The 16,619-nt window shown below is 40.4% G+C and overlaps 1 protein-coding gene across 1 annotated transcript; it reads right to left on the bottom strand.

The window, feature by feature from the left end:
• Positions 1-3,653: 3,653 nt before the first annotated feature.
• Positions 3,654-15,976, bottom strand: LOC144741204 (scavenger receptor cysteine-rich domain-containing group B protein-like). Its single transcript, XM_078623805.1, is given in 10 exon segments — positions 3,654-3,761; positions 3,763-3,952; positions 4,386-4,670; positions 5,503-5,705; positions 5,707-5,762; positions 7,560-7,641; positions 7,643-7,825; positions 7,827-7,860; positions 15,618-15,689; positions 15,795-15,976. Coding segments are annotated over 10 exon segments (1,395 nt in total).
• Positions 15,977-16,619: the final 643 nt, after the last annotated feature.

Consider the following 16,619-nt stretch of genomic DNA (forward strand, 5'->3'; position numbering starts at 1 on the left):
TTAAGACCAGAATTCATCAACATAAAATCTACTAAAGTTAAAACCCCCAGTTAAAACAGTTTTCAGCTTCAAGTTCTGGGGGTAAGTTACTCTTTAAGAAGTACGCCTTGGACTGACACACTTACCTTCACAGATGACACCAGCATCTTCTTTGTGATCACAGTTGTGTGATCCATAACCATCATGTGGGCAGTTTGTTAGTGATGATTCACTTCCTGAACAATCAACATCATCCAACCAGACTGGTCCACTGCCCTCCCCAAAATGTGCATTTTCCATTGCTGACACAGCCGCACCACAGCCCAGCTGCTGACAAACAACCTCTGCATCATTCATATCCCAGTTGTCATCACACACCGTCCCCCATTCGTTTATTGTGGAGAACCTCTACTCTACCAGAGCAGCTGCTTGTCAGAGTCAACAAGCCTCACATAAGAACCTGTGAAAATAAAAACTGATTATCACACCCATTTTACATCATTTAGGGCAGTGTGTAATACCATGGTAAATTTCTGTTGAGAAAGGCAAAATTTTTAGACACAACAGAATGGTCAGGTGTGGGTGTTAACTTGACCTGAATACAGTCATATATTTTCTGATTGCAATGTAAAAATATTTGGATTGAATCGTTTTCACCAGGAAATGGTTATAATTGAATGTACACACTTACCTTCACAGATGACACCAGCATCCTCATTGTGATCACAGTCGTGAGATGCAAAACCATCATGTGAGCAGTCGATTATTGATGACTCACTTCCTGAACAGTCAACTTCGTCCAACCAGATGGGTCCATATCCCTCACCAAAATGTGCGCTGTCGAATACAGACACAGCCCTTGCCACAGCCAAGCTGCTGACAAACCACATGGGCCTTCATCCATCCCCCAGCCGTCATCACACATCGTCCCCCACTGATAGTTGTAGTAGATTTCTACTCTGCCAGAGCATTTGTTGTCAGAACCCACCAGCCTCACCCCAGAATTTGGTGGTGGTAAATCAGGTGCGTCTGAATCAAAAACCAATTTCTGGTAAAAGTGAAAGAAAAAAAAAGAAAAATAATTAATTTGCCTTCAATTTAACCACCTATTAGCTCCATATACAGGAACCAAATAGATCTGGGTGTTTACCTTTTTACATAAACGCTTTCTCTCCCATGAGAATCAGTGAATGAATCCCTATAATTTCAACATCTAAACCATTAATTTGTCTAAATAAATTTGTTAATTAATTTGTTAAAGCAACCTAGGTGGTGTAGAGTTGGAGTCAGCAACTCTCATGCTCTTTTGCGCAATCTCATGTGCAATTTTATTGGTCATTTGAATGTATTTATGAACTGTTAAATCCCATCCTTCCAGAATACAGACTGCAATGCCCATCAAGGCATTATAATTTGTGATGTAAGACAATAAAAGCACAATACAAGCATATACAAGTAAGGTTCCACCTACCTTCACAGATAACACAGACATCCTTTGTGTGATCACAGTTTTGTGATCCAAAGTCACTACGTGAGCATTCCGTTATTGTACGACTCCATTTTCCAAAACACTCAACATTGTTCAACCAGACTGGCCCAGTGCCTTCTTCAAAAACTGATTTTTGATGTGTTGACAGAGCTTTGCCACAGCCCAGCTGTCCACAAACCACCTCTGCATCCTCAATGTCCCAGTCATCATCACACACTGTCCCCCACTCATGGTTATGCAGGATCTCTAGTCTGCCAGAACACCGGGCTGATAGGATTGACCAGGCCTCACATGGGAACCTGTCTCAAATATGGAAACATTATCACTCGAAATGCATTCTGACATAGCATGACCCCTTTAAAGGTTTTCAGTGTCATTCAGTATTCCAACAATTTATGTTTTAATGCTTTGAAACAAACCGAGACTACTTTGAGGTCATAAGTGATGATGAAGTTGAGTTCTATGATACAGCAGCCTATCAGTATCTACCTTCACAGACAACACCAACATCTTCACCATGACCACAGTTGTGGTTTGCAAAACCTGCATGTGCACACTCTGTTATTGATGACTCTTTTCCCCGAACAAAAGATATCATCCATCCAGATTGGCCCATAGCCCCTCCCAAAATATGCGCTATCAAGTACAGAAAGGGCCCTGCCGCAGTCCAGCTGCTGACAAATCACATGGGCTTCGTCCATTCCAAAGTAGTCCGTCACACATCGTCCCCCATTGGTGGTTGTAGTAGATCTCTACTCTGCCAGAGCAGGTGGAGGTAGAGGTCACCAGCCTCACCAGAGACCGTGGGTGGTGGTAGATCAGGGTTGTCTGAATCAAAGCCAATTTCTGTTCAAAGGGAAGGAAAGATTTTTGTGAACTCCGTTGTTGTATCCCAGTGTCATCACAACACAGTGACAAAAAACCTAAATATTGATTGCAGCTTGACCAGAGCCCACTAATAACAGCCTCAGTAACTTGGTTCATTGTGAAGGGGCTTTGCAAACTACTTTAAATGCAGTATGTTACACTAATGATCCTAATGTACATGAAAAATACTATTTGTTTGAAGGTAACCAATGTCATTAACTCATTTTAGTCATGTAAAATCATTGTCTGCTGTAAATTGTATCAGATCCCCTTGAATTTACCCTCCCTCCCCCTTTTGTACCAAAAGGAGGCGGATCATTTTGTACCATATTGTTGAATTTCAAAATGTTTTCTCAAAACTTCTATTTATTTCAAATCATTGATTGAGCATGATTATTTTATCAACAGTAAAAATGGGCATTGGCTATATTTTATAAAGCTGTGTGAAATAAGAGCAGATGTCATATGCAGGAATGCATATAAATGCAGTAAAATTACAATGTGACAGATACACAGCAAGAATACTTGAGGAACTGAGAAAAGAACAGACTGTTTTAGTTCTCAGGTGCACACTAACCTTCACAGATGACGCTGGCAATCTTCACTGTGAGAACAATAGTCGTAAAACTCCAGAGTACAATCGCCAAAAATGTGTCTCATTTCCTGTACAGTTCGTATAATCCACCAAGATTGGTCCCAGTGCCCTCTAGGAACAGTGCTGAATATTCTGCTGATAGAGCTTTGCCACAGCCCAGCTGTCGACAAACCACCTCAGCTTCATCGATACCCCAGTAGTCATCACACACTGTCCCCCACTGGTCATCCATGTGAATCTCTAATCTACCAGAACACTTGCTTGGGGTTTTCGTTAACCACCCTCACATGGATACCTGGGGAAAAAATGTTTTGTAAATATAATAAACCAGGAAAATTGTTTCTCAGCATAACGTGGTTTTGACATTTTTCACTTCAGTTTCAGTTCAAATAACAAAGAAAGATTTTTATGTGGCCTGCAAAGTCCACACTTGTCTCCCAGGTGGAATAAATCACTCAGTGAGCACACAGTGTTTACTTATATTTTTTTGCCCGAGATGTCAATTCGGGGGTTTTTATACAAGCCTAATGGTAGCCCCTACACTGTAAAAAAAGAAAACGCTGAGAAAATATCAAAGTCAAGGTGATGCAAGACAGTTTTGAGACTGAGTATATATTTTCCTTCTGTCAGTCACATAACTTATCTAACCTCTTTCTGCAGTTATTTGACTATAGCTCTGTGTCCTTAATTTCCTTTATAATATATTAAGAAGTACACTTACCTTCACAGATGACGCCAACGTTCTTCACTGTGATCACATTTGTGGTCTGCAAACCCGTCATGTGAGCAGTCAACTATTGATGACTCACTTCCTGAACAGTCAACGTCGTCCCAACCAGATGGGTCCATATCCCTCACCAAAATGTGCGCTGTCGAATACAGACACAGCCTTGCCACAGCCCAGCTGTTGACAAACCACATGGGCTTCATTCATTCCAAAGTCGTTATCACACACCGTCCCCCATTGGTAGTTGTAGTAGATCTCTACTCTGCCAGAGCAGGTGCTGTTAGAGTCAACCAGCCTCACGTGATTCTCTGGTTCGGTAAATCTGGAGAACTTGTGTTAAAGCCAATTTCTGTCAAAGTGAAAGAAAAGTTCACATCACATTAGAAGACTGAACACAAATACTTTTTTGAAGGACTAAAAATAAAACGACAAGGTCTCACCATGTGCAGTTGATGTATTATGTATTAATTATTATGTATATGAAAATCAGAAGTTTATTATATGTAATGAAGCTACTTCACCGCCCCAGCAAGCAGATTGGTTATGTGTTCCAAAACCAAAATAGCGAGACAAGAGAGACAAGTCTTATTGATTTTTTTCAAACTAAGATTATCCAGTGAAGCTACGGACTAATAGAACATTTATTAGGACATAATACCAAATCTATTTCTGGAGCCTATCTCTCCTGGGTCCGTGGTCACTGAGCGTCATATTCCAAAGGTCCACACCTACCATCACAGATGACACTGGCATCTTCATTGTGATCACAGTTCCATGATCCAAAGTCATCACGTGAGCATGCTGTTATTGATGACTCATTGCCGAAACAGTCAAGACGGTCCAGCCACACTGGCCCAGTGCCCTCGAGAAAAAGTGCATCATCATGTGCTGCCAAAGCTTTTCCACAGCCCAGCTGTCGACAGATCACCTCAGCGTCCTCCATGTCCCAGCTGTCATCACAGATTGTCCCCCACTGATTGTTGTGCAAGATCTCCACTCTGCCAGAACACTGGCTGTTAGGGTTGACTTACCCTCACCTGAGAACCTGTCAAAAATAAAAAAAAAGTGAATGTAAATCAGAAAAAATTTGTTTTTGGTTTTGTGCGCCACACTCATATGTTCTTCTTTAAATTAAGATATTACTTCTGCCAGGTGTGTTCTTACATTTTATAATGCCTGTAACAAGTCAACATGGCAGCTCACAGGTTTTATGTTATATTATGATCTTATTTTGTTTTGCACCAGGCGAGGCACATTTACAACAATTTGCTTCATGATCTATGTACTGGCAAAGGAAGATGCTAGTGTAATGCACATCTCATTCTGGAGAGAGAGAACTGCAGTTTTGTTGCTTTTTGGTTTGTGTAAGTCAATGTCCTCCAAAATCCTCTGTGAAGTTGATTTTGAGTTGAAGATGAAGTTACATCAGGGCCCTGGGGCATAGGCAGTATAGGCAAATGCTAGGGCCGTCATCATCCATGGGAGGTGGGGGAGGGCAAAAACGCAGACTCCAGCAGCCAGAATGAGTATGTGAATTCAACTAAAGCACAACACAACGCTGCATGTGCACATAGACCAATAACGACAACGATAGTGGCACCAAAAAATAAAAAGTACTTTAATCACTGTTTACTAGCGATTTATCTCATTTCCATTTGTAAATAAATACAAAAATCAAGGATTGAGTGTAACATAATTGGCTCTGTGATGTTATTGCATATATTTCACATTATCGCAAGCTCAATGGCAAATCAAAGTAAAAAGTAGCAGATTTATGAAGTTGTACACTCACCTTCACATATCACACCAACATCTTGACCATGATTACAGTTGTGGGATGCAAACCCATCATGTGAACAATCTGTTATCGATGACTCTTTTCCTGTACAATCAACGTCGTCCAACCAGATTGGTCCATAACCATTCCCAAAATATGAATCATAATGAACCGACAAGGCCCTTCCACAGTCCAGCTGATGGCAAACCACATGGGCTTCATCCATCCCAAAGCCGTCATCACACACTGTCCCCCATTGGTAGTTGTAAGTAGAGCTCTACTCTGCCAGAGCAGCTGGTGTTAGAGTCAACCAACCTCACCAGTGTACGTGGGTGGTTCTAAATCAGGCTTTTCTGAATCAAAGCCAATTTCTGGTCAAAGTGAAAGAGAAACTTCTGTCAGATCAAGTCATATCTCAAGAAATAACACACATATTTTGTTGAAGGATTTGAAACTACAAGTGTCACTATGTGCAGTTCATGTTAAACTGTATGTATTGAATGATTGTGCTGCCATCAAGATGCGACACAGTGATTCTTCCAATTTAAAGGCCTCCAAGAAAACATCGTCACAATATTTGATATACAAGCAAGACTAAGGCCACGCTATGTAAGCTTGAGTTATGGTAAAAGAGTTATCAAGAAAAAATAAAGCTGTTTCTCAGTCGTCTGTGGCGAAATTGGGTGGGCCTGTAAAGCTTTCATTAAAACAACAATTGCACAGCTTCATTTTAATAACTGAGAAAAAAGACCTTGACAATTTTAATCTTGTATTAACGTATACAGGAGTATGGTCATACAGTGGGGCAAAAAATTAGGCAGCCAACGATTCCGCAAATTGCCCCACTCAAAAAGATGAGAGAGGTCTGTAATGATCTTCATAGGTACACGTCAACTGTGAGAGACAGAATGTAAAAGAAAATATCCTGGAAATTGCTGTGTATGATTTTCAAAGAATTTATTTGCACAATGGTGCAGAAAACAAGAATTCTGGCCCTCACAGACCTGTTACTTCTTCATGAAGAAGCTCTTCTATTCTCCACTTGTTACCTGTATTAATGGCACCTGTTTAAACTCATTCTCTGTATAAAAGTCACTTGTCCAAACCCTTAAACAGTCAGACTGCAACCTCTCCACCATGGCCAAGACCAAAGCTGGGACAAGACTGTACAGCTGCACAAGACTGAGATGATCATCTTAGAAGAGGTCATCTGTGTGAGCAATTATTAATAGATGAAAAATACAACATTACTGACAATCTCCCTCAACCTGGGGCTCCATGATCAGGGGCTCCAAAGATCTCACCTTGTGGGGTACAAATGATCTTGAGTACGGTGAGGAAATAGCCCAGAACTACGCAGGGGGAACTGGTCAATGACCTGAAGAGAGCTGGGACCACAGTAACAACGGTTACTATTCGTAACACACTCTGTCGTCATGGATTAGTGATCCAGAGGAGGACTGGGAGAATGTCATGTGGTCGGGTGAGACCAAAATGAAGCTCTTTGATATAAACGCCGCTTGCCGTGTTTGGAGGGTGAAGAATGCTGAGTTCGTTGCAATGAGAGCATTGAGGATGAAACGTGGCTGACAACGATCCCAAACATACCACACGGGCAACGAAGGAGTTGCTATGTAGAAAGCATTTCAAGGTTCTGGAGTGGCCTAGCCAGTCTCCGTACCTCAATCCGATAGAGAGCCTGTGGAGGGAGTTGAAAGTCTGTGTTTCCCACTGACAGCCCTAAAATATCACAGCTCTTGAGAAGATCTACATGGAAGAAGGGGCCAAAATACCAGCTACAGTGTTTCCCATAGGAAACATTTGACCTCTGTCATTGTCAACTAGGGTTACATTACAAAGTATTGAGGTGAACTTTTGTCACTGACCAAATACTTATTTTCTGCACCATTATACAAATAAATTCTTTTAAAATCATACAATGTGATTTCCTGTTTTTTTTTTTTTTTTTTTAAGTTGAAGGGCACCTATGACAAACGTTACATACCTCTCTCATCTTTTTGAAGTGGGGACAACTTGCGGAATTGGTGGCTGCCAAGTTTTTTGCCCCACCGTATGCAGAAATGTACTTACAGACTAAAATTGGAGTCAGAAAAAAAAAAAAAATTCTAAGAGACACACTTACCCTCACAGATGACACTGGCATCATCACCGTGACCACAGTTTTCGTTTCCATACCCCGTCATGACCACAATCTGCTAAAGATGTCTCGCTTCCAGAACAATCAACATCATCCAACCAGATTGGTCCACTGCCATTCAGAAAAAGAGCCTCTTGCTCTGCTGCCAGAGCTTTGCCACATCCCATCTGTTGACAAACCACCTCTGCATCATCCATATCCCAGTCGTCATCACACACTGTCCCCCACTGATGGTTGGTGGTAGATCTCTACTCTACCAGAACACTGACTGGGGTTTCGGGTTTACCAGTCTCACCTTTGTACCTAGGGGGAAATGTGATGTAAATATTATAAATTAGGATTTTTTTTTAAAAACTTTACTATGTGGGTATCAGTATCAAGGCATGTTGTGATTACTTGCAAATACTTAAAAAACAAAAACAGATTATTCTTCACACACATACTGAGTGTGTGTGTGTGTGTGTGTGTGTGTGTGTGTGTGCTTGTGCTTGCGTTTGTGTATGTGTGTGGATCTAGAGCTAAGTAAACCTAACTAAATCATAATGGCGTGCGCTCACCTTCACAAATGATACCAACATCGTCACCATGATCACAGCTGTGGGTTGCAAAACCCATCATGTGAACAGTCAATTACAGATGATTCACTTCCTGTGCAGTCAACTTTGTCCAACCAGATTGGTCCGTAGCCCTCCCAAAGTATGCATCACCATGTACTGACACAGCCCTGCCACAGTCCAGTTGTCCACAAATGACATCAGCTTCGTCTGTTCCAAAGTTGGTATCACACACCGACCCCCATTGGTAGTTGTAGTAGATCTCTACTCTGCCAGAGCAGCTTGTGTTTGAATTTGCCAGCCTCACCACAGATTTCGCTGGTGGTAATTTAGGGTTGTCTGGATCGAAGCCAATTTCTGGAGAAAGTGAGAACGGAAATACACTGAATTCGTTTTTATGTCATAAATAGTCAAATGCATTGAATGGATCTGAAGCCTGGAAAAAAAAGGGTGAGGGTTTTGGTCATTGTCATTTCCAAAGAACACACAGTGGGCTGCAGTCTCTCAGTACAGGAGCAAGCTGGAAAATGCTGTGTGTGTGTGTGTGTGTGTGTGTGTGTGTGTGTGTGTGTGTGTGTGTGTGTGTGTGTGTGTGTGTGTGTGTGTGGAACCTGTCAATCAAAGGTTGTGTAGGTGTGTTCTGCCTTCTGGCTTGGCTGCTGCATGACGATTTGGACAGTCCACTGACTGAGAGTGTTTTATGTGTATGTGTATGCTGTAACATAAAACCTCTATTGGCAAAGTCTGTTGAACTTTTGCCACCATAAAATGAAGAAATAAACACCAATTCCAATGGCACACACTTTACCTTCACAGATGACACTGACATCTTCATCGTGACCACAGTTGTTTGTTCCAAATTCATGACGTTTGCACTCTGTTATTGATGACTCAGAGCCATCACAGTCCACACCATCCAACCAAACTGACCCAGTACCCTCCAGGAAAAGTGCATGTGTTCCACTGCCAGAGCATCACCACAGCCCAGCTGTCGACAAACGACCCTCAGCATTATCCATATCCCAGTCATCATCACACACCGTCCCCCACTTGTGGTTGTGATAGATCTCTAGCCGACCAGAGCACTGACTGTTAGGGTTAACCAGCCTTATTCGGGAACCTGTAAACATGTAAATGCATATGTTAAAACAACATTCATGAAAGGTTGGGAATAAATATGATTATTGCACTTTTTTATTATCAAAGTTCAAATGCAAAATGTAAGAAACTCATTAAATTTCCATCACCAGTATACTGGTGTAACTATACTAAAACAACAACAAAAAAACTTTTTTTTTTTTTAATGACGTACATTTACATATTTTTTTCAATTTTATATCACTTTAGCTTAATCTGAACACTTTAAAAAGGTATTCCATGCAGTTTTGTACACTGCACCTCAGTTAGCCACCATGTAAAGTTACCAGATTGAATATGTTTATGTGTCACTGGGGATGTGCAGCGTTTCATAGTACTCCTGCAAGAGTACTCAAATGTCAACGCTCTGGAGTTAAAATTTAGAATTTTAGTATATCAGTCAGCGCCCTATAAAGAGTTCAAAATTCTGCTTTTCCCAGGTAGTTATCTTTGAGAAGCAAACTTACTTTCACAGATGATACCAACATCGTCAGTGTGATCACAGCTGGCTCCAGGAGAATCATATGAACATGCATACAAGTCTGTCTCTTTTCCAGTGCAATCAACCTTGTCCATCAAGATGTCGCCGCTGCCCGCATCAAAAAATTCAATTGACAGGGCCTTGCCACAATCCAGCTGTCCACAAACCACATCTGCATCAATCCATTCCAAAGTTGGTATCACACACCGTCCCCCAGGTGCTTTTGATAGAGACCTCCAATCTTCCAGAGCAGCTGCTGTTAGCGTTGACCAGCCTCGCCCCCTGTGTGATCCTTAAAAATTAAGCATGTAATGTAAAATATTACAGGTGAGATCAAGCAGACATGTAAACATCCCTCAACATTTTTGGGAACTGGTTCTGGGGAACTCATATCCACTCTAGCTTAATCTGAACACTGATTTAAAAAAGCTATTCTGTGCAGTTTTGAAAACACTGCATCTCATTTAGCCTCCAGGTAAAATGACCACAGTGATCGTGTTTTGTGTGTCACTGGGGATGTGCAGCTTTCATAACTGGAACATTCCTGCAAAAGTGGTGACTAAAAGTGGTGGGTACCGGCAAGCACCAAAATCAATGCCTATGCTGAAATGACAACGGCCTGGAGTTTAAGTTTTAATTTTAGCATTTCAGTCAGTGCCCTATAAAGGGTTCAAAATTCAGCTTTCCCAGGGAGGTATAATTGAGAAAGCAACACTTACATTCACAGATGATACCAACATCGTTAGTGTGATCACAGCTGGCTCCAGGAGAATCATATGAACATGAGGGTAAATCTGCCTCATTTCCAGTGCAATCAACTTTGTCCATCAAGATGTCTCCGCTGCCCCCACCAAAAGATTCAATTGACAGGGCCTTGCCACAATCCAGCTGTCCACAAACCACTTGTGCTTCATCCATTCCAAAGTTGGTATCACACACACCGTCCCCCAGGCACCATTTATGAGGACCTCCACTCTTCCAGAGCAGATGCCGTCGGGGGTTAACCAGCCTCACCCCTTTGTGATCTTAAAAAACAAGCATTTAATGTAAATATTATGGGTGAGATCAAGCAGACATTTGAACTTCCCTCAACATTCTGGGAACTGGTTGTGGGAACTCATATCACTTTAGCTTAATGTGAACACTGATTTAAAAAAGCTATTCTGTGCAGTTTTGGAAACACTGCATCTCAAAAATGACCACAGTGATCGTGTTTGTGTGTCACTGGGGATGTGCAGCTTTCATATATTTAACGTTCCTGCAAGTCCTAAAATGACATTGCTCTGGAGGTCAAATTTCTCTCTCTTTTAGTATTTTAGTCAGTGCCCTCGAAAGGGTCAAATTGCAGCTTTCCCAGGAAGATATCATTGAGAAGAAACACTTACTTTCACAGATGATGCCAACATCTTGAGTGTGATCACAGGTGGATGAAGGTGGTGACAATTGAAATGAACACGCAGACAAGTCTGCCTCTGTTCCGATGCAATCAACGTTGTTTAACCATATCACCTGGCTTGCGCTGCCTCCACCAAAAGATTTAATTGACAGGGCCTTGCCACAATCCTGCTGTCCACAAACCACATCTGCTTCTTCCAGTCCAAAGTTAGTATCACACACCGTCCCCCAGATCCCGTCCTGGCGGACCCTCCACTCTTCCGGAGCAGCTGTTGTCGGAGTTGACCAGCTTTGACAAGTGAGCTTAAAATTTGAGAAACGAATGTAAATATTATGCGCGACATCAAGCAGATATTTCAATGCCCCTCTTCACTCTTGGAAATAGCATCAGGTATTAATGCTGCATTCATTAAAAATAACTGATTTAACCCTCCTACAGGCTGAATGCAATTTTCCAGAATCCAGTGCTACCTTTGGTGGTGTAGTTTGGTGTTTGTCTAGCATGCATCATTTTTTTTTTTCTGTTTTGGAGAGACGTCCCTACTGCTGCTATAAAGTTATTGATCCAGATGTGAGTTATTAGGGGATATGCCTAGACCAATAGACAGGAAAAGGACATACAGACCTTGATGACAAACAACTTCTTTCATTAGATTCTGAGAAATCTGAGGGACATTTGAGTCCAAATACATTTCAACATTACAAATACAAAATCAACATTACCTGACAATGTATTTACACTAGCTGGCTTTGCCTTTGCCATCATACACCCTAAACAAATTTTGTGCCGGATATTCGATTTGAATAACCAAACTCTAATGTATCAAAGGTAGCTGTTAAAGAAAATGAACCATTTCCGTCTCAATATGTACTGGTTGAATTCTTGGCCAGTGTTCTGCCACAGCACAAAGCTCCTTAAGACGTAATCTGGTAATCCCACAAACAAATATTACATTTTAAGCAAATGTGTGAAATAGAGAGATAAATTCCAGACAATTTACCTGCATTTGCTTTAAAAGTCTGCATTAGCAGCAGCAACAACATCACCTGAAGTGCCTTCATGGTGGGCAAAACCCAGGACTGAAGACACTAAGTTGCTGAAAGGTGCAAAGACATTTTACAGAATATTAATGGTTCATTATATATATGTATGTGTATGTGTGTGTGTGTGTGTGTGTGTGTGTGTGTGTGTGTGTGTGTTACACAATATCTGTCATCATCAAAACTGTCATCATCATATAGTTCACTTACCTTTTTTAGGTATGGTACAAGTTGTTCTTTGTGATAGGTGACTAACTACTTACAGAACTGCAGAAGAAAAAGCTAAAGCACCGATGGTTACACGGGAATTTATAGGAGGCAGTGTAATCACTCTGGTATTGAGCTTGTGTCGTTTGACATATATGACCCAAGACTAATTTGAATAAAATGTTGATTTACAGGTCATGTAATGACATGGACACATGCTCACAAAAAAAGAGATAGATCAGGTAGAGCTAGATCACATAATAATTGTGCATAATGGCTATGTGATTAATTAATATTCATTTTGTGACCGATTTTGCAATTCAATAACAAAACTCAATCTTGTGTTCCTTGGCTGTTGTCCTCGCAGAAATGAGTTGGATTGTTTTGAGCAATGAGATAATACCTCATGAATTTTCATGGATTGCTTGGATAATTATTGGTCTTATTTTTGTTGGGAGAAATGTGCTTCTGCTCAAAAGCTTTACAATACCAATCACAGCTGCCTGCATTATTCTCATTTTTTGTTCTTTATTGTGATTTTATTTTTCATTCTTCTCATGTTCATTTTAATTTTTGTTTATTATTTACCTTTGATGGTTTACATACTTCATGATTTAATGACCGATTTATGTTGATTTTTTAAATTGTATTATTCATGTTATTTTCTTATTGATTTTAATTATCTTATTGTTTCTTTACAGGGTTTTATCCCTATGGTGTTTTCCTCAGTCATCATAGCCAACTGTGATCGGTCAAATTATTCTGTAAATGTAACTATGATTAGGAGACAAAAAAGCAATTAAAATTTCTGTGACAGGTAAAACCAGGTGTTTGACATTCAAGTGCTTCAATTTAAAGTTAAGAAACCTGTGTCTGGGCTATTTACTGAATATGCAAATGTTCAGTAACCGTTGCCGTCAGTGTAGACTTTGTGGGAATGTTGTGAGACAAGTTTTCACTGAGTGTTCAATGTATTTTCAAAAAAAATAATAATCATAATCATCAATGCAATCTATGAAATATTTGGTGAATAAAATATTAACAGTCACCCATCATATCACATAAGAACTTTTTATTGTATTGCTGTATTGGGTTGAATGACAATTTTTTCAAGGATTTTGTTCAAAACTGGTGACAAGCCTGAATTCCCCTCCTTGACTCTATGTAGGGTGTTGTAGAGATGTTATTTCTGCCCATTATTCAAGGGACCCCCAGAGCTTTCTCCCCAACATATTTTACATTATTTATTCCAGTCTCATCATATATTTTTTTGTTCTATTCAGTTTAGTTACCTCATTTCTTATTTTACAACATAACTGCCACCTGACAGATCACCAGATGTTGTTGCTGCCCTTTTTGTTCTGTCTCTACCAGCAGTGCATTTCGTTAGCTCCTCATCAATCCATGGTGTGATCACAGTTGTTACAGTTAATTTCTGGTGGTGCATGTGCATGTTTATTCATTACTGGAATTAATAGCGTCATAAAAACCTCATGTCAAACATTTCAATCACTCTCCATAAAAACATCAGACCAGCACCTGATTCTTAAAGTTTGTATTCTTATCTCCCAGTAAATACATCTCTCTATTTTCATCACATGCCTTGTGAATCACTTCACACATATTGTCTACGGCAACAACCAGAGCTTGGTAGCGTTTAACAGTGTCCCACCAGCAGAGGGTTTTCAATGGGGTAGATGAATTTGTAGCATGGGGGTACATATACCCACCACTTAAAACAAAAAAAAAGACAGTTATGAAGTTATGAAACTATGGCAACGATAGTGGAGTCGTTGCATGGTGCTTTTACAACACAGTTCCAGCTGTGGTAGATGTAAAAGTACACACCGGTTTGGAGTCTCTAAGTCACATGTCATTGTCTGTCTCCCAGGAGGAATGAATGGGGTTTTCTCTCCAGAGCAATGAATGGAGATAAATTTAAAAAAAAAATTGTAAAAACAATTATATTACAGGCAGCTAAGGCAGATGTACAAGTACACACTGGTTGGAGAGGTCAAGTGCTTTTCCAGCCACAAAGGGAGATTGTGACTGGAACAACATTCAACAATTGTACAGAATAAATTAGTAAAAATAAATTGGAAAAAAAAATTGGAAAAAAGTAAAAATGATGATATATAACAAGAATACTTGGACTAGAATCAGAGTCAGAAAAAATCAACAGTTTGACTCTTACCCTCACAGTGTCACTGGGATCCTCACTGAACAATATGTTCACAATCTGTTAAATATGTCTTGTTTCCAAAACAATCAGAATTGGAGACAGTCTGTGACAGTGCTGTGGCAGTAAAACCTCCAGGGACATTGACTGAATGAAAAATGTTCAGTGACTTTGATGACAGTTGGAATGTTGTGAGACAACTTTTCAGTTTCAGAGTGTTCAGTGTGGCAGTCCTTGTTTTGTCCAAAAAAATCTCATCTAAGTGCATGTTTTTTTGTTGTTTTTTTTTGCATGGACTTAATGTTGGCCTTCCAGTAGAACTTGTGGTCGATGAAAAACCCAAATAATTCATATGCTCTTTCTAATGCAACGTTGTCATTTCCACTAAAACATCTTCACTTCTTTGACGCTGCCCAAATCAATGTTTTGTTCAAATTCAATGATAACTAGGGGTGAAACAATTCCTCGAGTAATCTCATTTCCTTAATTACAAAAAAATCATCATTTAATTGTGAAGGTCAAGAGGCCGCACAGAATACTTTAATGCGACACAACGTGCTTACGTCACCTATGCATGGGAAGGAGAACTTTATACATAGTATATTTAATCTATAAAAGACAACGCTGTGGAGACAATATAAATAAAAGTCAAAACATAATAAATATAACTGAGCAGTTATCAAATATACTACTACTTCACTAATCAGTAGCTGATCACTTTTAGCAGACAATATTGTGTGGTGGAACAAGGAAGTGTGTGTATAGTCTGAATTAATTTAATGTAATTTAAATATTAGTCTTAATTTATTTTGAACTCTGCAAAAACTCACAATCTTATAATATTTGAACTTTCTCCTAGTCAGCTGTTGTAACTTCATACATGCACAGCCATGAAACTTCTCTTAGGGTTCGGGTTGAGGCAGGAACCAAATGCGAGACACAAGGGAACGAGAGGGCTGTCTCAGGAAAGAAAAGCTTTCTTCCAATAACGGAAACGAAAAATCCTCCACGGTCTGTGGTGGAGCTCAAACGGCAGCAGCTGGCCAGGAATCTCCACAGGGGGGCCAGCTGGGCAGGTGGGGAACAGCACCGCGGGACCGGGTCTGTGGAGTTGCAAAGAGAGGGTCAAGGATAGCAGAGGGGAAAGTGTGATCGATAACGCTGCAGGTCCAGCACGTTCGATCGGAAGGACTCTCAGCTATACTTGCCGCGTTAAGATATGGGAAGATCTGGCGATGAGTGGGCTGCAGGACCAAACACTTATGGATGGGGGTGATGAGATGATTGGCAACAGGTGCGCGGTGCCGCTCTGACGCTCACGGCTGGGCAGGGCACGCCCCGGTCGAGCAGGCGGGGGCTGCACTGGTGGCCACGCCCCCACGGCAAGCATGATGGTGTGGGAGGTGAGGAGACAGGAGAAAGACCGTAACACCTTCTATATCATTATGCCATTTAGTCATAGTAATGTCTAATAATAATTATTCATTTTTCTTTTTCAGTAAGTTGTCACAGTCATGGATGGACAAATTTATCTACAAAGCACCATTATCTGGCATTTATGTGGTTTGAATTTGCCTCTCTAGAAATGTGTCAAGACAAGACAAGAAACTGTTGATGATCTAAAGGGAAACCAATTGGTCCTTCATTATTTAAATGTAATGTCTTATTTTCTCTTGTCTATTTTTAATTGGTCTTTTAACAAGCAAAAATATGCTTTATCCGATTGATTACTTGATTAATCGACAATACATGATTACTGAAATATTTGAGAGCTGCAGCCTTGATAACTTATTTGTATCAAACATCATTTTAATTTATGCATTGCTTTTGTCATCACTTTTACAACTAACAAGTCACATGATCAGCTGCACATGATGGCGCGAGGCTTTCAGCTCCTGGTCCAGCCTAGACAAATTCTTGATTTTCTCGTGCTATACTGGCGATTTTTTGGTTCATGTCCTTGGGACTGTGTAGTGTATGCTTATGTTAAATTCCTAAATGGTTGGCTTATTTCCTTTTGGCTTTTTTGTTAA

The sequence above is a fragment of the Lampetra planeri genome, unplaced genomic scaffold (assembly GCF_965212315.1).
Source record: "Lampetra planeri unplaced genomic scaffold, kcLamPlan1.2.h2 scaffold_461, whole genome shotgun sequence".
NCBI lineage: Eukaryota > Metazoa > Chordata > Hyperoartia > Petromyzontiformes > Petromyzontidae > Lampetra > Lampetra planeri.